This window comes from Manis pentadactyla, chromosome X (assembly GCF_030020395.1).
Source record: "Manis pentadactyla isolate mManPen7 chromosome X, mManPen7.hap1, whole genome shotgun sequence".
Classification (NCBI taxonomy): Eukaryota; Metazoa; Chordata; class Mammalia; order Pholidota; family Manidae; genus Manis; species Manis pentadactyla.
The window spans coordinates 76,121,487-76,144,339 of record NC_080038.1 but is presented as its reverse complement, the minus strand read 5'-3'; the positions used below and the strand labels follow the sequence as shown (position 1 = coordinate 76,144,339).

The 22,853-nt window shown below is 33.3% G+C and overlaps 1 protein-coding gene across 4 annotated transcripts in view; it reads left to right on the top strand.

Moving 5' to 3' along the window:
• RPS6KA6 (ribosomal protein S6 kinase A6) overlaps positions 1-22,853 on the top strand; it is a 188,733-nt gene that overhangs the window by 83,261 nt on the left and 82,619 nt on the right. For 2 of the 4 annotated variants that reach the window (XM_036905358.2, XM_036905355.2), the window contains exons 4-6: positions 9,244-9,325; positions 9,974-10,054; positions 11,476-11,555. In XM_036905358.2, the coding sequence (XP_036761253.1) occupies positions 9,244-9,325; positions 9,974-10,054; positions 11,476-11,555 (243 nt within the window). The remainder of the gene's footprint in view (positions 1-9,243; positions 9,326-9,973; positions 10,055-11,475; positions 11,556-22,853) is intronic. The other 2 variants (XM_036905359.2, XM_057495269.1) reach the window with 1 other exon arrangement.

The following is a 22,853-nucleotide window of genomic DNA, read 5'->3' as shown; positions in this document are numbered from 1 at the left end:
TAAGTTTTTTGCTTTTGTGAAACTAAATTCTGTAATTATAGGACATAAAAATGAATTTTTGAAAATACTGAACCCTTGGCCTCTTAAGTAATTAACTATTGAGATAGTTTTAAAAATTATATATACATCTTAAAATTTCTTGCAGTTGGTCCTTTCCCTCATCAATATTTAAGCTATGTGATCTTTCAGTTTACTTCAACAAACAAGTTTTGAGTACTTCTTAATAGAAATATGAAAGTCTATATGACCAAGAGAAAAATATATTGGAGTCATGCAGTCATTTTCCTTCTGGACAGTTTCTGAGAACTGGATTAGGGTGACTGAATAGGCATGTTTTTAGATACAGTAGTTTGAAGCCATGCAGCTTCTTCTGTAGTTGACCATGGATAATGAACAGTGAGATGGTGTTTTCTTATGCTAGAGAAGTTCACCCATAGTACCTGAAAAGAACAAGCCAACTGTGAATGATAGTTTTTGTTAGTGCCGTATTGAGATATTAGTGAATGTTAGAAGAGCTAGGGAAAAAGTAGCTGTTTTGTGCAGGTGACTTCCTAAATTCCTGGACTATCTTTTTCTTTCTCCCTTGATTGCCTCTTTTCGCTTCTATACTCCATTTTGTCCAACCCTACTAAAGGCTATGTTCTAGAACAGTGGTCCTCAAAGTGTGGTCTCTCTATCCATTGGAATCCACAGGATGCTTTCAAAGGATATTCAAGGTCTAAACTATTTAATAAAAATACTAAAATACTATTTGTAAACCTGGTGGCTTAGCACAGTTAAGGCGGTGACAGCAAACTCTATCAGTAGTCATCGTAGTCTTCACTGCTATACACCTATCAGTTTTTAAAAATATGCAAGCTTTATTTAAGAATGCCCTTGATGAGGTGTTAACAATGATTAAATTTATCAAATAGCAACCCTTCAGTACATTTTGTGTGATGAAGTGAGAAGTACACATGAAGCACTTCAGCTGCATACCAAAAAAGGAAGGTTGTCTCGAGACAGAGCACTTATGCAATTTCTATTCATATAAGCTGAACTAGCCACTTTTTCCATGGAATACCATTTTTACTTGAAAGAATGATTGACTAACAAGAGTTAGTTAAACTTGGGTATTTGGTAGGTGTTTTCTCAAAAATGAATGGAGTGAGCCTGTTACTTCATGGAAAACAACTGACGATATATTTTTTGAAGTATTGTTGATGTACAGTTTTACATTGGTTGCTAGTATACAACACAGTGGTTCAGTTACCCATATTGTTAAGTCATCACCCCTCTAGTGTGGTTACTGTCAGTCAACATAGGAAGATGTTACGGAATCATTTGCTATATTCTTCGTGATCCTGTGACCATCCTGTGACCAACTGACATGATTGAGAATATTTGTGTGCCTTTATTCACCTCACACTCCCCACTGACTCATTCAAGCCCCTTCTCATGGTAACCAGCAGTCACTTCTCAGTGTCTGTGAGTCTACTGCTATTTTGGTTATTTGTTTTGTTTTGTTTTTAGATTCCACAAATAAGTGAAATCATATGGTATTTGTCTTTCTCTACCTGGTTTATTTCACTTGGCATAATACTCTCTAGGTCCATCCATGTTTTTCAAAATGGCATGATTTCTTTTTCTTAATGGCTAAATAATGCTCCTTTGTGTATATATACCACACCTTTTTTATCTGTTCATCTATTGATGGATAATCTAGTTGCTTCCATAACTAGGCTATTGTAAATAAATAATGTGGAGATAAACATAGGGTACATATATCTTTCTGAATCAGGAATTTTGTTTTCTTTGGGTAAACTCCTAGAAGTGGAATTACTGGCTTACATGGTGTTTCTGTTTTCAGTCTTTTGAGGAACCTTCGTACTGCTTTCCACAGTGGGCTTCATCAATTTACAATCCCACCAACAATGTAGAAGGGTACCCTTTTCTCCACATCCTCGCCAACACTTGTTATTTCTTCTCTTTTGAATAAGGACCATTCTAACTGATGTGAGATGATATCTCATTGTGGTTTTGATTTGCATTTCCCTGATGATTAGCGGTGCAGAGCATCTTCTCATGCCTGTTGGCCATCTATATTTCTTCTTTGGAGAACTGTCTATTCATATCCTCTTCCCATTTTTTAATTGGGTTGTTTTTTTCATGTTGTTATATGAGTTCTTTTTATATTTTGGATGTTAACCCCTTATAAGATATAACATTAATAAATATATTCTCCAGTACTGTAGGTTGCCTTTTTGTTCTGCGGATGGTGTCCTTTGCTGGTAGAGAATCTTTTTTAGTTTGATGTAGTCCCACTTGTTCATTTTTAAATTTTATTTCTCTTGCTTGATGAGATGTGCCCAGGAAAAAAATTGCTCATTATTATGTTCAAGAGATTTTTGCCAATGTTTTCTTCTAAGAGTATTATGGTTTCATGTCTTACATGTAGGTATTTGATCCATTTTGAGTTTACTTTGTTTCTGGAGTTAGACAATAATCCAGTTTCATTCTGTTGCATGTAGCTGTCCAGTATTCCCAATACCACTTATTGAAGATGTTCTCTTTTCCCTATTATATACTAATGGATCCTTTATCTTATATTAATTGGCCATATATGTGTAGGATTATATTTAGGCTTTCTATTCTGATCCATGGATCTATGGGTCTGTACTTGTGCCAGTACTATACTGTTTTGATCATTGTAGCTTTGTAATAAAGCTTTAAGTCAGGGAGCCTAGTACTCCCAGCTGTGTTCTTCTTTCTCTGGATTGCTTTGGCTATTCAGGGTCTTTTGTGGTTCCATATAAATTTTAGGATTATTTGTTCTAGTTCATTAAAAAATGCCATTGGTATTTAGATAGGTATTGCACTGAATCTGTAAATTGCTTTGGGCAGGATGGCCATTTGAAAAATACTAATTCTTTCTATCCATAAGCATAAGATAGATTTCCACTTATTAGAGTCTTCTTTAATTTCTTTCATGAGTGTCTTATAATTTTCAGAGTATAGGTCTTTCACCTTGGTTGGTCCTTATTCAAAAGAGAAGAAATAACAAGTGTTGGCGAGGATGTGGAGAAAAGGGTACCCTCCTACATTGTTGGTGGGATTGTAAATTGATGAAGCCCACTGTGGAAAGCAGTATGAAGGTTCCTCAAAAGACTGAAAACAGAAACACCATGTAAGCCAGTAATTCCACTTCTAGGAGTTTACCCAAAGAAAACAAAATTCCTGATTCAAAAAGATATATGTACCCTATGTTTATCCTGCAACTTTGCTGAATCCAGTTATTAGTTCTAATAGTTTTGGTGGAATCTTTGTGGTTTTCTATATATAATATCATGTTATCTGCAAAGAGAGTGACAGTTTAATTTCTTACTCAATGATTTGGAAGTCTTTTATCCCTTTGTGTTATCTGATTGCTGTGGCTAGGAACTCCAATACTATCTTGAATAAAGTGGTGAGAGTGGAAATCCTTGTCTTGTTCCTATCTTAGAGAAAAAGCGTTTAGCTTTTTGCCATTGAGTATGATGTTAGCTGTGGGTTTGTCCTATATGACCTTTCTTATGTTGAAGCATGTACCTTCTCTACACAATTTGTTGAGTTTTTATCATGAATGCTTTCAGCACCTATTGAGACAATCATATGGTTTTTATCCTTTTTGTCAATGTCACATACCATATTAATTGATTTACAAATATTGTACCATTCTTGTGTACCTGGAATAAATCCCAGTTTGTTGTGATGGATGATCATTTTGATGTATTTTTGAATTTGGTTTACTAATATTTTACTGAGGATTTTTGCATCTATATTCATTAGAGATATTGGTCTATAGTTTTCTTTTTATGTGGTGTATTTGGTTTTGGTATTAGATTGATGCTAAACTCATAGAATGAGTGTGGAAGTATTCCCTCTTCTAATTTTTGGAATACTTTTAGAAAGATGGGTGTTAGCTCTTTAAATGATTGGTAGAATTCAGCTGTGAAGGCATATGGTTATGGACTTTTGTTTGTTGTGACTTTTTTGATTACCAGTTCAATTTTATTACTGCTAATTGGTCTGTTCAGGTTTTTTGATTCTTCCTGTCAACCTTGGAAGGTTGTGTTTTTCTAGGTATTTGTCCATTTCTTCTAGGTTGTCCAATTTATTGACATAATTTTTCATAGAATTCTCTAATCTTTGTATTTCTGTGGTATCTGTTTTGAGTATTCCTTTTTTATTTCTGATTTTGTTTATGTGCTCTCTTTTTTTCTTGATAAGTCTGGATAGGGGGTTTGTCTATTTTGTTTATTTTCTCAAAGAAACAGGTCTTGGTTTCATTGATTTTTTTTTGCCATTATTTTATTCTTCTCAACTTTATATACTTTGCTCTGATTTTTTTATGTCCCTCATTTTACTAACTTTAAGTTTCATTTGTTCTTTGTTTTTCCAGTTTCATTAATTTTAAGTTTAGACTGTTTATTTGGGCTTGTTCTTGTTTCTTGAGGTAGGCCTTTATTGCTGTGTACTTCCCTCTTAGAACTACTTTTGTAGCATCTCACAAATTTTGGACTGGTGTATTTTTATTTTAATTTGTTTCCATGTATTGTTTAATTTCTGTTTTGATTTGTTCATTGATCTATTGATAATTTAGAAGAATGTTGTTTAACCTCCATGCATTTGTGGGCTTCTTTGTTTTCCCTGTGTAATTTATTTCTAGTTTCATTCCATTGTGGTCTAAGAAGTTGCTTGATATAATTTTAGTCTTTTTGAATTTGTTGAGGCTCTTTTTGTGGCCTAGTACATGATCTGTTCTGGAGAATGTTCAATGTGCACTTGAGAAAAATGTGTACCCTGATGCTTTCAGGCAGAGTGTTCTATGTACATCTGTTAAGTCCATCTGATCTAATGTATCATTCATTGCCTCTGTTTCCTTACTTATTTTCTGGTTGATCTATTGATGTTTGTTAGTGGTGTGTTCAAGTCTCCTAAAGTGAATGAATTGCAGTCTATTTCTCCCTTTAATTCTATTAGTATTTGCTTTATATATTCAGGTCCTCCTTATTGGGTGCATATATTTTATAATGGTTACATTCTCTTGCTCAACTGATCTCTTTATCCTTATGTAGTCCTTCTTTGTCTCTTATTATTTTCTTTGTTTCGAAGTTTATTTTGTCTGATACAAGTACTGCTACTTCTGGTTTATTCTCCCAGTTACTTGCATGAAATATCTTTTTCCTTCCATTCAGTTTTAATCTGCATATGTTTTTGAGTCTGAATTGTCTCTTGTAGGCAACATATAGATGAGTGTTTCTTTATCCATTCTGCCACTCTTGATTGGTGCATTTACTCCATTTACATTTAAGGTAATTGTTTATATATATATATATATACTTACTGCCATTTTATTGTTTTCTTGCTGTTTTTGTAGTTCCTCTCTGTTTTTTTCTTCCTCTCTTGTGCTCTTATCTTGTTACTTGTTGGTTTTCTTTAGAGTTGTGATTGGATATCTCTTTTTAAATTTTTTTGTGTTATCTATTATATGCTTTAGGTTTGTGGTTACCGTAAGGTTCATGGATAGTTTCCTGACTATATAAGTCTATCTTAAGTTGGTGATTACTCTATTTCAAACACAATCTAAAAGGACTTTTTTATTCTTCCTCCTCCACAATTTATATATCGAATGTCATAATCTGCGTTTGTTGTGTATTCTTTGATTTTGTGTAGAGTTGGTTTTACTACTTTTTGTTTTGCTTTGTTTTAATTTCTTACTTGTTTGGTAATTAATTGGTCTACTTCCTTTACTGTGGACTTGTTTCCACTGCTGAAACTGTTTAGGCTTAAGAACATTTCCATTTACAGAAGTCTCTTTAACATATCCTGTAATGCCAGTTTAGTCTTTGAAAATTCCATCAGACTTTATTTGGAAATGTTTAATATCTCCTTCATATTTGAATAATAATCTTTCTTATTAGAGGATTTTTGGTTGAAGGTCCTTCTGTTTCAATACATTGAATATTTCATGCCACTTCCTTCTGGCCTGTAAAGTTTCTCCTGAGAAGTCTGCTGGTAACCTGATGGAGCTTCCCTTATAAGTAATCTTTTCTCTCTCTCTCTCTCTCTCTCTCTGGCTCCTTTCAATACCATCTCCTTATCCTTAAAATTTGTCATTTTAATTATTGTCTTAGTGTTGGCTTCCTGGGGTTCCTTTTCTTAGGAACTCTCTGCACTTCCAGGACCTGGGTGCCTATTTCCTTCCCCAGACTGGGGAATTTTTCACCAATTATTTCTTTGAAGAGACTTTCTATCCCTTTGTCTCTCTCTTCTTCTTCTGGTACCACTATTATGCAAGTGTTGTTTCATTTGAAGTTACCAGCATTCTTTCATTCCTAGAGTTTCTTCCCTCTCTTTGTTCCTGAGCTTCACTGTTTACCTCTTCACTAATTTCCATCATTGTCTCTTCTACTTACAAGAATCTATTATTCATTCCCTCCATTGAATATTTCATTTCAGTTGCTGTGTTCTTCAACTCCGAGTGGCTCTTTTTCAACTCTTCTATCTCTTTGTTGAAATCCTCCCTGAGATTTTCAATAATTTTCTGCATATCTGTGAGCATATTTGTGAATGTTACTTTGAAATCTTTACCAAGAAGATCGGTGATCTCCATTTCTTTTAGCCTGCTATCTGGTTTCTTATCCTCTGGCTTTGTTTTTAACATATTCCTCTGCCTCTTCTTTTTGTTAAGGTTTCTATGTTTCTTCGCTTGTATTAGATTGATCTGCTATGCTTCCTGGTCTGGAGAGTAATGGCTTTATGAAGTAAGCATCCTGTGGTTCCCAGAAGGTCAAGACTCTTTACTCTCCCCTGCCTGGTTCTTTGTTGTGGAGTCTCAGTTGCTTTTGGTGGGATATAGGTAATGCTGCCTTTCTGGCTGCCTGCCTTCAGTGATCTAACTCAGTTCACCAAAGAGGGAAGTTTGCCTCAACTGGCACTGTGAGCAGAGCAACAGTGCTTATGCTAGGATCATTGTAGGCCTGGCCACCCTCTGCCTGCCCTGCAGAGATGGTGGCACTGCTGGGATAATTTGGATGGGAGGGGTGGTTGCATGGGTCTAGGACAGGCATGCATCAGCCAGTTGCACAGTGGTTTCAGGGCTCATGCAGGCATGCAGCAGCAGTGGAAGGGTGGGGTATTCAGTCACATGGTTATGCAGCAGCAGTAGTGTTGTTTGTGGTTCTTGGCTGGACTGCCCATGTAAGGAGGTAGGAGTGCTTGGCACTGGCTCCTGCAGGCACCTCCCTAGTTGGGCTGAGACCCATCAAAGAAGGCTGAGAAGCCTCCCTCTGCTTTCCAAGCTGCAAAGTCTGAAGCTGCTGGGTCATGCAAGCTGGAAGGAGGGTGCACAGGGAAGTGCCTCTGGGCTAAGCTGCCACTGAGGGGAATGGAGCATCTAGGGTTCCCAAGAGTTCCTGACCTGTTGGGCTGAGGGAGGAGTTGGGAATTGTCTACCTTTTGGGCCAAGGGATGACTGGGGAAGTGTTGTCCATCTGCCCTTCCTGCTGCAGAGAGAGCTCTATACAATCCTTGCCCCTCTGGAACCCCTCCTGCTGATGGCAAATCTTTCAAACTGCTGCCTCTGTTTTGGGTCTCAGCCGGACTGGCAGAGTGTACCTCTAACACTATTGGCTAGAGTCTTAGCCTCCCTGAGTGCTCCAGCTCTCCCTGGTGACCAGCCCACTACTCAGAAAAGACTAATGCATGGTGTACTCATCTTCCCAGAGCAGGTCTCCAGGGCCAGGTGTGTAGGATTACTAAGCACCTATCCCTTTCCCGCTCCATTCCTCTTCCTCCTGCCTGTGGGTTTGGATGAGGGAAGGGCTGGTGTCCCAATTGATCATGGCTCTGCCACTTTACCCTTCTCTGTGTGCTCTTTTTTTCATCAGATGTAGTTGATCTGTTCTGCAGTGTTTAGGTCATGTTCAGGGTTAGTTGTATTTGCTGTAGTTGCATCCTTGGTGTGTGTGTATGGGAGGAGGTTTCTGCCTTGCCTTCCTACACCACTTTTTTTTCCCTCCTCTGGAATCAGGTCTATATTTTTTTCAATGATTAAATTTGAGTTTTGAATAAAGAAATTAGGATTTTGGAAAATTTTAATTTGCTACCATGAGTTTCACGTCTTCTTAATATTCAAACATTTTTCTGATGGGATTGTTCCTGTTAACATCTGCATAACTCAGTGAAACAATATTTTTGAGATGACCAACTCATGATATTATCAAATCAGGAATACAAAATCTATTCTGGTTTTGGTAAAGAATGGTAGACCAATGGATTATTACATAACTGAGTATGGATAGTTAATAGGTAAGTGTGAAAACTCTAAACCTGAAATGGTCCTTGAGTTTAGGTCTGCTCTAAAAAGCCTCAGGTAATTAAACTAAACATGAGTAGATTGAAGTTTTATAACTGTTATTTATTAGTAAAGGTCTTTTTACATTTAAAAATTAATATTCAAGTATTTCTTAAACTAAAAATGTGATCAAATAACCAACTTGTTCACAAAAAATACAGATGGATGTAATATATATATATATATATAATATAATGTTATTCAGCTGTCAGAAAGAAAGAAGATGGAGTGGGTGTTTACTTCATGGAATCCCTACATTCTTCTGTCATGTTGTAAAGCTTTAAAAACTTAGCTTCTAATGAGTCATAATATTACTTTAAAAATATAAGATATTATTAAGCTTACTTGGTAACCTTTAGTAATTCAACTTCCATTTGTTTATTGAAATAATTTGCCATCTTGATTCTTTTACCTGGTAGGCAGATAAGAATTGCCTTTTTTTTCTTATTAGAAAATAGAATGCTCAGTAGATTTTAAAACAGACCAATAAGGAAATAGATAAAGCTGTTAAATTAATGGTCATCACATTTTTTGCTCTTTATTAATGTAACAAAAAAGGATCTTGATCTTAAAAGAAGCTCTCTAAGCTCAAATTGTCTTTTGTTATATATTTGTTACATCATAAAATTCTTAAAGTCCATGACCATGTCATCTATTTAAAATTTTTCTTTTCTATAATAGTTTGAGAGTGTGATTTACTAAATGAGTGAAAGTGAGTAATATTAAGTGAGAGTATAATTTATAGGAAAAGGTACATCTTTATAAAATTAGAGAAAATAAAAGGACACAGGTGTGTGCTAATGTGTATGTGTAGCAAGAATGCCTTGGAATGTGAATTTTACTTTTTTAAAAAATTTCCTTATTAGGTTTTTCTTGTTAGAAAGAAGACTGGTCCTGATGCTGGACAGCTCTATGCAATGAAGGTGTTAAAAAAAGCATCTTTAAAAGGTAGACAATCATAAAGCTTGTTACACTAAAATTTGGTAAAGCTTGTTTTAAGAAATGTGCTGTGTATTGCTTACATAAGGTGAGTAGATTTAGTTTCCTTTTAATATTAGCTATTGTTATAGTCTTCTAGCCAGAAAGTTATATTTCTAGGGTATATGCCCTAATTTAGTGATAGTGTACTCTGATAAAAATTTAATGCTATAAAAAGTGACACCTTTTATTTAAAGTGTATATTTTATTAAGCTATATTCTTTTATTTCAAGATTCTTATTTTTTCTGGTCCTTCTATATTAGTATTGCATATTGAGAAAGCACAACTGCCTGTGTACAGTCATGTATACTGTCTTCTAGGCTATGATGACAATAACACTGTGATCAGTTTTAATCAGTAAACTCATTTGAACAATTAGAGACTACTGTATAATATGCATGTTAGCTAAATACCTATTTATGTCACTTTAACCCATCTCTAGGTCTAATATGAATTTGTTGGCTTTCTGAGAATATGGTAATTACTGTCTAGGAATATGTAAACTGCGAATTTAGGTACTTATAAAGTTATATTTTTATATTTTTGGTGAATTATTGATGGGATCTTTACTGAAATTATATACAAGATAACATATTCTACCCTTCTTTGATTTTTAGTTCGAGACAGAGTTCGGACAAAGATGGAGAGAGATATACTAGTGGAAGTAAATCATCCATTTATTGTCAAATTGCACTATGGTATGAAATCCTTCTTTTAAATGTATGGAATTAGAGATTTAAGAAATCCTTTCAGACAATAATGTAACAGGAAATAAATACTTCAAACTGATTTAATACATTCAACTATGTAAAATATGTTTATCTGAAATAAGAATCAATATCCAGCTTTTAGTTTCATTTCCTGTATTTGTTGGTTAAGTTGTAACAAGATGGTACCTTCTGATTACTTATCTGGCAGTATTTCTGTTATCTACTCTGATATAACTCCAGTGATCTCAGGCTGTAAACTACTATGATAATTAATCAAAGTGTTCTGGTGTTTGGATGTACTGCTCTTACATGTTCATAATGAGCATATCAATCTTATTTCCTCATTCTGTTGAAGAGGACCATGTAGTTATATTAGTCGATTAGAGTCATTCTTTCTTACATTTGAGTTGAGACAAATACCAGTGAGAATCAGTAGGTATAATGGAAAGAGTATGAATTCTGGGTTTAAATCACAGCTACCTTACTAATTTAATATATGCTTGTGATTGTTGAGTTTGGCTTCCTGGGATAATTCAAAGGTCATTTAACATCATTAAATTGCTGATATGGTCTATGTCACTTTCAGTTTTCAAGATTTAAAATAGTAGCAGCTATTGGTTTTATCCTATTTGACAAATAATGCATTAAAATGTGTACCCAATTTATCTGTATTAAAAAAACAAGAAATTTCCACCTGTGTGCTTTTAGTCCTTGCTACCCTAAAGGAATGAAAGTAGTAGTTTCTGAAGCCCTCCTTCCTTGAATCTCCAGGATGTTATGGAATTAGTATATACCAGTTGTGTGCAAAACACTATATTAAATGCAGTGGGCTCTAGAGGTGAAACAGTCTGTGATCTTAAAAAATTTATAATCTGTAAGGAACATAGACATGTAAACAAATTAATTATACCAATTAAAATGGAATAAGTACTATAAGATAGACATAAATAAAATACAGTGAGATCTGACAAATAATAGCATGTAATTCTGATAGTGGAGAGGTTAAGGATGCTGTAGGGAAATGTGAAAAGGGAGAAATCTTTAATAGAGAAAAGCTTAATAGAGGAGGTGGCATTTTGTGGAGCTTGAAAGATTAGATTTTCAGTAGGTGGGGAGGTAGAGTTCAGGCAACTACAGTAGAACATAATGCTCCATAAAGCAGGAAAGTGACAAAGTTTCTGCGTAAAGCCACAGACAAGGTTGATTACATTGTGGGAAAGGTTCTATAGCTATTTCAACCCTAGATTTAATTTTGAGATTATCCAGTAGTGAACCATGTGAATAAATACTTAATTGCTTTATAATCTTTAGTGATAAAATTCTAAACATATGCATTATTTTTGAAGTATACTACGCTTTTTAAAAAGCCTTTAAGATTGTTTTGTTACTACATTCTAATTTCTAATTAGCCTTCCAGACTGAAGGGAAGCTATATTTAATATTGGATTTTCTCAGGGGAGGAGATGTCTTCACAAGATTATCCAAAGAGGTAAGAATATGTTAATAAATTTTTACTACATTTTATTGAAAAAAAACTAAGAAAAATCTTTTTTTAAAATTCTTTAATTACTTTTTCCTATAGAAATTTTAAATGATAATAATTCTATTTATATCATTGCATAGTATTTAGTGGATGTGCCAGTTAATGGCATTTTCTGTCTGCTTGTCATTTAGATCATCTCAGTGTGTTACTCATTATTATTTTAGGGAGCAGATCAGTATAAATAACTGGATGAAGTAGATAGGGGCAAGCCTACAACTTTGGCTACTGAAGCTATCAAGATGCCTCTGGGAGTAGTGTTTAATTTATTCATGTTTAAAACAGCTTAAAACAGAATTTTTTCATGTTTAAAATTGACACACGTATTAAAATACACACACTGATAAATTTTGACATTTTTTATAAACCTGTGAAACCATCTTTATAATGAAAAGAACTATCTTATCCGTCATCCCCCAAAATTTTCTTGTCTCCCTTTGTCATGCCTCCCTCTTGCCCCACCGCTATTGAATCTGCTTTCTCCCACTGTTCGTTTTACATTTTCTAGGACTTTATATAAATGGAATCATATAGTATGTGTTCTTTCTTTGTCTCGCTTATTTAACTCAGCTTAATTATTTTGATATTTTTCCATATTGCGTGTATGAATAGTTCATTATATTTATTTTTTAGTAGTATTCCACTGTATGGATACACAGTACTTTGTTTAATCATTCACTTGTTGATGGATGTTTGGGTTATTTGCAGTACTTGGATATTACTAATAAGGGTGCTACAAACATTCATGTGCAAGTGATTATATGGGCATACATTTTCATTTTTCATTTTTAAGAGCCTAGGAGTATAATGACTCAATTATATATTAGGTGTATGTTTTAACTTATCTTAAAGACACTATCAGCTATTTCCAAATTGGTTATGTTCCCACCAGCAGCATATGAGAGTTTCAGTTGTTCCACATCCTTGCCAACACTTGGTATGGTCAGTCTTGTTTTAATTTTGGACATCTTATAAGTATGTAGTGGTACCTTATTGTGCTTTTGAGTTGTATTACCCTAATGACTATTGATGTTGAACATCTCTTAATGCGCTCTTTTGCCATCTGTCATCTTTTATGAAATACCTGTTTAAATCTTTGGCCCATATTTTACTGGATTGTTTGTTTTCTTGCTTAATTTAAGTCTTCATATATTTTGCATGGTAAGTCCTTTATCATATATGTTGTTTGCAATTATTTTCCTCTGGTCTATAGTTTCTCTTTTCATTCTCTTAACAGTATCTTTCAAACAGCAGAAGTTCTAGTTTTGATGAAGTCTAACATAATTTTATTTCTTTTATGAATTTAGTGTCTTATTTAAGGCATATTTTCTTCTCCCAGGTCACAAAGATTTTCTTTGATGTTTTCAAGAGGTTTTATAGTTTTACTTTTTACATGTAAGTTTATAATATATTTTGAGTTCATTTTAGTATATGGTGATACGTGTATGTTAAAGTCTTTTTTTTGCGTATAAATATCCCATTGTTCTAGCATCATCATTGGAAAAGGCTATGCTTTCTCCATAGAATTACTCTGTATTTTTATTGAAAATCAGTTGACCATATATGTGAAGATCTATTGCTGGACACTGTTCTATTCATTGATCTTTTGTCTGTCTTTATGCCAGTACCACACTTTCTTCATTATTGTACCTTTATAGTATGTCTTGAAGCCAGGTAGTGCAAATCCTTGAGATTTGCTCTTCTTTTTCAAGTTTTTTAGCCTCTTCTAGGTCCTTTGCATTTCCATATCAATTTTAAGATCAGCTTCTTCCTTTCTACAAACAGTCCTGCTGGGATTTTGGTTAGGATTGTGTTGAATCTATAGGTCAATTTGTAGGTAACTGACAATCACAATATTGAGTCTCCCAATCCACAAACATGGTATATTTCTCCATTTGCTTGAGTCTTCTTTAATTTCCCTCATCAATCTCTCATTATTTTTAGTGTACAGATCTTGCATGTCTTTTGTCAGATTTACCTCTAAGTATTTCCTTTCCTGAATGCCATTGTAAATGAAATTGCTTATTTAATTTTATTTTCAAATTGGATGCAATTATGATTAATTTTTTTTGGATATTGAACTTGTATCCCAGAATCTAACTAAACTTAGTAAATCTGTCAGCTTTGTTGTAGGTTTCATAGAATTTTCTATTTCTAACCTACAAATTAAGGAGTTTTGCTTTCTTTTCCACTATGGATATCATGTATTTGTTGTATTTGTTGCCCTGGCTTGACCCTCCAGTTTGGTGTTAAACAAAATTGATAAGAGCAGACATACTTGCCTTATATCTGATCTTGGGAGGAAAGCATAATTTCATCATAAATTATTAATTTAAATGTAGATATTCTTACATGATCTCTAGCAGATTCAGTTACCACTAAACTTTTACTAGTTTGTTGCAGTATTTATCAGGAATGTGTAAGAGATTTTTGTCAAATTTTTTTCTGTGGTTATTGAGATGATCATACTTTATTCTTTAATCTTTTAATATAGTGAATTACATTGTGATTGTCAAACATTGGAGCAACCTTGCATCTGGTTGAACCCCATGTAGTCATGATGTATTATCTTTGTATGTTTTTGAATGATATTTGCTAAGTTTGTTAACAATTTCTGCATCTGTTTTCATGATGGATATTTGACTGTAGTTTTCTTGTATTGTTTATTGACTAGTTTTGGTGTCAGAGTAATTCTGCTGTTACAGTATATGGTGGGTAGTATTTTCTCCTCTTCAATTTTCTGGAAGAGGTTGATGTTAAAATGCCTTTAAATGATTGGTAGAATTCACCAGTAAAGTCATCTGGGTCTGAAGTTTTTTTAGATGGTAAGAAGTTTAACTACAAATTTTCATTTAATAATATTGGGTCTATTCAGTTTATCTCTCTTTTTGAGTAAGTTATGGTATATTGTGTCTTTTAAGGTATGTATACATTTCATTACAGTTACCTAATTTGTTAGCATAAAGTTGCCCATAATATTTCCTTATGATCATTTCTATAGCTGTAGAATCATTACTGATGTTGGTATCATCATTGCTGATATTAGTATTTTCTGTCTTCTCTCTTTTTTTGTCCTGCTTAGCCTTGGTAGAGTTTTATCAATTTTATTGTTTTCAAAACAGCAACCAGCTTTTGGTTTTATTGATTTTTCCCTACTGTATTTCTGTTTTCTATTTCATTGTTTACAACTTTAATTTTTATTACTTCACTTCTTCTGCTTACTTTATTTCCCTAGCTTTTCTGGTTTTTGAGATGAATGCTGAAGTGACTGATTCAAGGCCTTTCTTCTTTTCTAATATAGATATGTAGTGTTATAAATCTCCCTTGAAATACTGCCTTAGTGTCATCCCACAAATTTTGATAAGTGATGTTTCTATTTTCTTACAGTTCAGCATCCTCTCTAATTTCCTTTTTATTTCTTCTTTGACTCATGGGGTATACAGAATTATGTTGTTTAATTTACAAATACAGGTATACCTTGGAGATATTGTGGGTTCAGTTCCAGACTATGGCAATAAAGCAAATATCCCAACAGAGCAAGTCAAATAATTTTTTTTGTTTTGCAGTGCATATAAAAGTTATGTTTACACTGTGTTGTAGTCTATTAAGGGTGCAATTACATTATGTATAAAACAATGTGTATGACTTTAACATATAATAATAATGAAAAAAATTGAAATATTCTGTCAATTACCAAAATGCGATAGACACATGAAGTGAGTAAATGCCTTGGAAAAATGGTACCAGTAGACTTGCTTGACACAGTGTTGCCACAATCCTTCAGTTTGTAAAACATGCAGTATCTGCAAAGCACAATAAAACAAAGTGCAATAAAATGAGGCAGGCCTATATTTTAGCATTTTCCATATAACTTTCTATTACTGATTTCTAATTTAATTTCATTGTGGTCGTAAAGCATACTTTATGTGACTTGAATTATCTTAACTTCACTTATAATTATTATATGCTTCAGAATATGGTGTTTCTTTAAAAATGTTCCACGTGCATTTGAGAAGAATGTGTATTCTGCTTTTGGGTAGTAAAAGGTAATATGATCAATTAGATCAAGTTTTTAATAGTGGTATTGAGTCTACTGCATTCTTCCTAATTTCCTGCCTACATATTCTACATATTTTGAGAGATATAGATTATAAAACCTTTGACTGTAATTACATAATGATCTATTTATTCTTGAATTTTGGTCAATTTCTGGTTCATGTATTTCAAAGTTCTGTTATTAAATGCATGAACTTTTAAGATAATCATTCCCTATTGCTGAATTGACTCCTTTATGATTATGAAATCACTTATTTTATCCCTGCTAGTATTCTTTACTTAGAAATCCATGGTATTAATAGTTACTCCAGCTTCTTTTTAAATTAGTGTTAGCTTGATATATTATTTTTCATATTTTTATTTAACCTCTTTGTGTCTTTATATTTAAGGTGCAGTACTTAAAACAGCATATACTTAACCTTTTTATCCAATCTGAAAATCTATGCCTTTCAATTGAGGTATTAGACTGTTGACATTTAATATGATTATTGGTATGGTTGGGTTTTAATATCTCATCTTACTGTTTGTGTTTTTTGTCCCATCTGTGTTTTGCTCTTTTTTTCCTCTTTTTCTGCCAAACTTTGTTTTATTGATGTATAATTGACATACAAAATTATATTAATTTCATATGTACAAGGTAATGATTCAAAACTTGAATATAGTGTGAAATAATCACTACAATATGTTTAGTCACCATCTGCCACCATAAAAAAATTATAATTTTTTTTTCTTGTGATGAGAATTTTCAGGATCTACTTCCCTGGCAGCGTTTATATGCACTACAATACCATTGACTACAGTCACCATACTGCACACAATATCCCCATGACTTTAATATCACAACTGGAAGTCTGTACCTCCTGATCCATTTCCCCACACTCAACCACCCTCCCCTGATAGTTACCACTCAGTTCTTCAGATCCATTACTTTTGTTCTGTTTCTTCATTTGTTTTGTTTTTTATATTCCACATGTGAGATCATATAGTATTTAGTTTTCTCTGTATGACTAATTTCACTTAGTAAAATTCTCAAGATCCATCTGTGTTGTTATAAATGGCAAGATTTCCTGCTTTATGGTGGAGTAGTGTTCCACTGTAGGTGTATACCACATCTATCAATTCATATATCAATGTACACTTAAGTTGTTTCTGTGTCTTGGGTATTGTAAATAATGCTGCAATGAACACAGGTGCATTTATCTTTTCAAATTAGGGTTTTTGTTTTATTTGTTAAATACCAGGGGTTGAATTGCTGTATCATATGGTAATTCTGTTTTTAATATTTTCCATAGTGACAATACCAGTTTACAATCTCACCAACAGCGCACGATGGTTCCCTTTTTCCACCACCTCCCCAATACTTGTTATTTTTTGTCTTTTTGATAGGAGCCATTCTAACAGGTGATATTTCATAGTAATTTTGATTTATGTTTCCCTGATGATTAGTGATGTTGAACAGCTTTTCTTTTGCCTGTAGACCATCTGTATGTCTTTGGAAAAATGTCTATCAGATTCTTGGCCAATTTTTATCAAATTTTTTTTGCCATTGAGCTACATGAGTACTTTATATATTTTGGATATTACCCCCTTATCAAATATATGTTTTACAAATATTTTCTGCCATTCTGTAGGTTACTGTTTCATTTTGTTGATAGTTTCCTTTGCTGTACAGAAGATTTTTAATTTAATGTGGTCTCACTTGCTTCACTTGCTTATTTTTGTTTTTGTTGTTTTTGCTTTTGTAGTTAGATCCAAAAAAATACAATGCCAAGACTGATGTCAAGAATTTTCCCACTTTTACTTTGTTATAGGGGTTTTGTGGTTTCAGTTCTTACATTCAACTCTTTCATCCTTTTGTGTTAGTGTTTGTGTGTGGTGTAAGATAGTATCTAGTTTTATTCTTTTGCATGTGGCTGTCCAGCTTTCCCAACACCATTTATTAAAGAGACTGTCTTTTCCCCATTGTTTAGTCCTGCCTCCTTTGTCATAAATTGACCATACATGTATTGTTTTATTTCTGGGCTCTCTATTATGTTCCATTGATCAATGTGTCTGTGTTTTTTTTTCTTCCCAATACTGTACTACTTTGGTTTCTATAGCTTTGTAGTGTAGTCTTGAAGTCAGGGAGCATGATACCTCTAGCTTTGTTCTTTCTCAAGAATGCTTTGACTATTCAGAGTCTTTTGTGATTCTGTACACATTTTAGGGTGTTTGTTCTATTTCTGTGAAAAATTCCACTGGGATTTTTATAGGAATTACAGTGAATTTGTAGATTGCTTTGGGAAATATGGACATTTAAACATTAACTATTTCAATCCAGAAGCAAGGAGTATCTTACCATTTATTTGTTTCTTTTTTACCTTTTTTTTATCTGTGTCTTGTATTTTTCAGTGTACAGATCATTCACCTCCTTGGTTAAATTTATTCCTAGGTATTTTATTCTTTCTGATGCAAGTGTAAATGGATAGCTTTCTCAATTTCCCTTTCTGATATGTTTTTGTTAGTGTACAGATAGGTCTTGACCCTGAAGTTTACTGAAATATTTGATTAGTTCTGACAGTATTTGGGTGATGTCTTTAGGGTTTTCCATATAGAAAATCATGTCATTTTCATACAGTGGAAGTTTTAGTCCTTTCTAGTTTGGATGACTTTTGTCTGTTTTCCTGCTTAATTGGTCTTCCTGGGACTTAAAATACATTTTGAATAAAAGAAGAGATAATGGGCATCCTTGTTTTGTTCCTTTTCTTAGAGCAAAAGTTTTCAGCTTTTCACTGTTAAGAATGATGTTACTGGGTGGCTTATATTATATGGCCTTTATTATGTTGAGGTATGTTCCCTCTATACCCATTTTTTGGGAGTTTTTATCGTGAATACATGCTAAATTTTGTCAAATGCTCTTTCTCCATATATTGAGATGATCATATGATCTTCATCCTTCCTTTAGTTTAATGGGGTGTATCATGTTGATTGATTTTCAGATAATGAAACATCCTTGTATCCCTGGAATAAATCCTAGTTGTTCATGGTGTATGATTCTTTTGATGTATTGGTTAATTCAGTTTGCTAATATTTTGTTGAGGGTTTTTGTACATAGGTTCATCAGGGATAATGACCTGTAATTTTTTTTTCTAGTGTCCTTGTCTGGTTTTTGCATCATGGTAATATTGGCCTCAGAAAATGAGTTTGGAGGATTTCCTGCCTCTTTAGTTTTTTGGAAGAATTTGAGAAGGATAGGTATTAAATCTTTTTTGAATGTTGGTAAAGCACATCAGTGAAGACATCTGGTCCTGGACTTTTGTTTGTTGGGACATTTTTGATTGCTGATCCAGTCTACTTACTAGTGTCAGTCTATTCAGATTTTCTGTTTCTTCATGATTCAGTCTTGGCAGATAATATGAGTCTCATAGTTAATCCATTTTTCTAGATTGTCCAATTTTCACATAATTAATCATAGCAGTTTCTTATGGTCCTTTTTATTTCTGTGCTATCTGTGGTATAACTTAAAACATCTCTTTTATTTATGATTTTATTTATTTGAGCCATCTCTCTTTTTTCATAATGAGTCTTGCTACAGGGTTGTCAATTTTGTTTACCTTTTCAAAGATCCATCTCTTAGCTTCATTGATCTTTTCTGCTGTCTGTTTAGTTCCATACTTTTTTGATTTACACTCTGATCTTTATTATTTCATTCCTTCTCATAACTTGAGCTTTGTTCTTTTTCTGGTACCTTTAGGTGTAAAGTTAATTTTTTTTAAGTTTTATTGTTTCATGAGTTATGCCTGTATTGTTATGAACTTTCCTCTTAGAACTGCTTTTGCTGCATCCCATCAGTTTTGGTAAGTTGTATTTCCATTTTATTTGTTTCAAGGTATTTTTGATTCCTCCTTTCACTTCTTCATTAAAACATTGGTTGTGTAGTGGCATGTTGTTTAATCTCCACACATTTGTGACTTCTCCAGTTTTCTTCTTGTAATTGATTTCTACTTTAATACCATTGTGGTTGGAAAGGGAGCTTGGTATGATTTCATTCTTAAATTTATTGAGGCTTGTTTTGTGGCCTAGCATGGAGTATCTTGAAGAATGTTCCATGTGTGCTTGAAAGTAATGTATATGGAATGTTCTGTATAACCTATATTCAGTCCATCTGGTCTAATGTGTCATTTAAGACTGTTGCTTCCTTACTGATATTCTGTCTGGATGATCTATCCATTGACGTAAGTGGGATATTAAAGTTCCCTACTATTATTGTATTGCTGTCTGTTTTTTCCTTTATTTCTGTTAATCTTTGCTTATATATTTAGGTGTGCATTTGTTGGGTGCATAAATATTTATAAATGTTATATTCTCTTTAGATTAACCCCTTTATCATTATGTAATGCTTTTGTCTTTTTTTTTTTTTTTTGAGGGGGCATCGCTCATATTTATTGATCAAATGGTTGTTAACAACAATAAAATTCTGTATAGGGGACTCAATGCACAATCATTAATCAACCCCAAGCCTAATTGTCAACAGTCTCCAATCTTTTTTTTTTTTTTTTTTCTGCTAACTTTTTTTTTTTTTTTTAGATAATTATTTTTTTATCGAAGGGTAGTTGACACACAGTATTACATTACATTAGTTTCAGGTGTACAACATAGTGATTCAACATTTATATACATGACAATTCTAGGTACCAGCTGTCACCATACCAATCTGTTACAATATCTTGACTATATTCATTACATCCCGGTTACTTATTATTTTACCATTGGAAGTGTATACTTTTTTTTTTTTTTTGTGAGGGCATCTCTCATATTTATTGATCAAATGGTTGTTAATAATATCTTTGTCTTAAAGTCAGTTTTATCTGATATAGGTATACATACTCCAGATTTCTTTCGGTTTCCATTTGTGAGGAACATCTTTTTCCATCCCTTTACTTTTAGTCTGTGTATGTCCTTACATCTAAAGTGAGTCTCTTTTACATGATAAAGTGAACATATGGTGGGTCTTGTTTTTTTTATCCATTCAGTCATTCTGTGTATTTTATTTGGATAATTTAATCCATTTACATTTAAATAGTTACTGATTAGTATGTGCTTACTCCCATTTTAAGTATTTATGGAAATTTTGTAGTTCCTCTCTAATTCTCTTGCCCTCTTCACTGTGGTTTGATGACTTTCTTTAGTGTAATGCTTAGATTCTTTTCTTATAATCTTCTTGTATCTACTCTAGGTTTTTGCTTTGTGGTTTCCATGAGGCTCACATGTAACAGCCTGTATATATAACAGTCTATTTTAAATTGTTAACAACTTATGTTTGAATGTATTGGAAAACTGTATTTTTACTCTCCCAACATTTTACATCTTTGATGTCACATTTTACATCTTTTTATTTTGTGTATTCCTTAACTATTTTAGTTATAGCTATTTTTTACTAATTTTGTTTTTTTCCAACCTTCGTACTAGCTTCATAAGTGATTAATCCACTACCTTTATTAGATATAATAGTCCCCCATTATCCACAGTTCAGTTTCTGTGGTGTTAGTTACCAATGGGCAACCCACAGTCTGGAAGCAGAAGATCTTCCTTCTGATGTATTATCAGAAGGTCTATGGTAGCCTAATGTTGCATTGTAATGCCTGCATCATTCACATCACTTCATCTCATCATGTAAGCAGTTTACCATCTTACCATGTAAGCATTTTATCACTTCACATCATAATAAGAAAAAAGGTGAGTAAAGTACAATAAGGTATTTTGAGAGCATCTTCATTCACATAGTGTTTATTATAGTATAAGGTTATGGTTGTATTTTATTACTAGTTATTGTTTTTAATCTCTTACTGCCTAATCTGTAAATTGAACTTTGTCATAGATATGTATGTATATGAAAAATCGTAGTATATGTAGGATTTGGTGCTATCCACAGTTTTAGGTATCCATGTGACAGTTTTAGAACATGTCTCCTGCAGATAAGGGAGCATGAGTGTATTCACCTTTACCAATGAGGTTTATTCATTCATGTTTTCTTGTTACTAATTAATACCCTTTCTTATCAGCTTAATGAAGTTACTTTAACACTTATTGCATGGCCGGTTAAGTGGTGATGAACTTTTGGCTTTCATTTGTTTGGAATGCTGTTTATCTCTCATTCAATTCTGGGTAAATTTGCTGGGTGGCATATTCTTGATTATAATTTTTTTTTACTTTCAGCACTTTGACTATATTGTTCTACTCCATTATGGCCTGTGAAGTTCCTATTGAACAATGCTTATAGTCTATAGGGGTTCCTTTATATGTAACAAGTTTTTGTTTCTTGTGCTGCTTCATGATTATTTCTTTAACTGTTGATACTTTAATTATAATGTCTTGGTGCAAATCTTCTTAGGTTCTTCTTTGGAACTCTGGGCTTCCTGGATTTGGATGTCTGCTTCCGTATCCAGGTTAGAGATGCTTTCAGCCCTTATTTCTTCAAATAAACTTTCTGACTCTTTCTCTCTTCTTTTTCTAGTACCCCTATAATGTGAATGTTTTTCTGCTTCATGTTGCACATAGGACCTTTCAGCTATCTTCAGTTTTCCTTTTTTTTTTCTCACTGCTCTGTTTGAGCAGATTCCACTGTCCTGTTTTCTAGATAACTGATCCTTTCTTCTGCTTTAGTCCACTAGAACCCCTCTATGTATTTTTCAGTTCAGTTATTCTATTCTTCAGCTCTGTCTTTTGAAACTTTCATATATTTTCTATCTCTTTGTTATTGTGTTCATCCATTCTACCATTTTCAGTGAGGATCTTAATGACCATTACTTTTCACTTCCTTACAGGTAAGTTACTTATATTATTTCATTAAGGTTTTTTATGAGGTTTTTATCTTGTTCTTTCACTTGTAATATATTCATCTCTTCATTTTGCTTGGCTCTTTGTGTTTGTTTCCATATATTAGGTAAAAGAGCTACCTCTCTTTATCTTGAAGGAATAACCTTGTATAGGAGATGAACCTTACCTTTCAACTCTTCCCTAGGTCTTGGTTTTATCCTGAACCTTTGTGATTCTCTAAGCTAATTTATTCTTGATAGATACATCCCAGTTGTTGAAGGTGTGCCAAGACCTGTCAGTGTTCCAAAGAGAGGAATCTTAGCATCTAGTTTTTGGCTAATTAGAAGCCAGACTCTTGGATAGCAGCTTTTAAAGTATTCAAATATATATACAGCC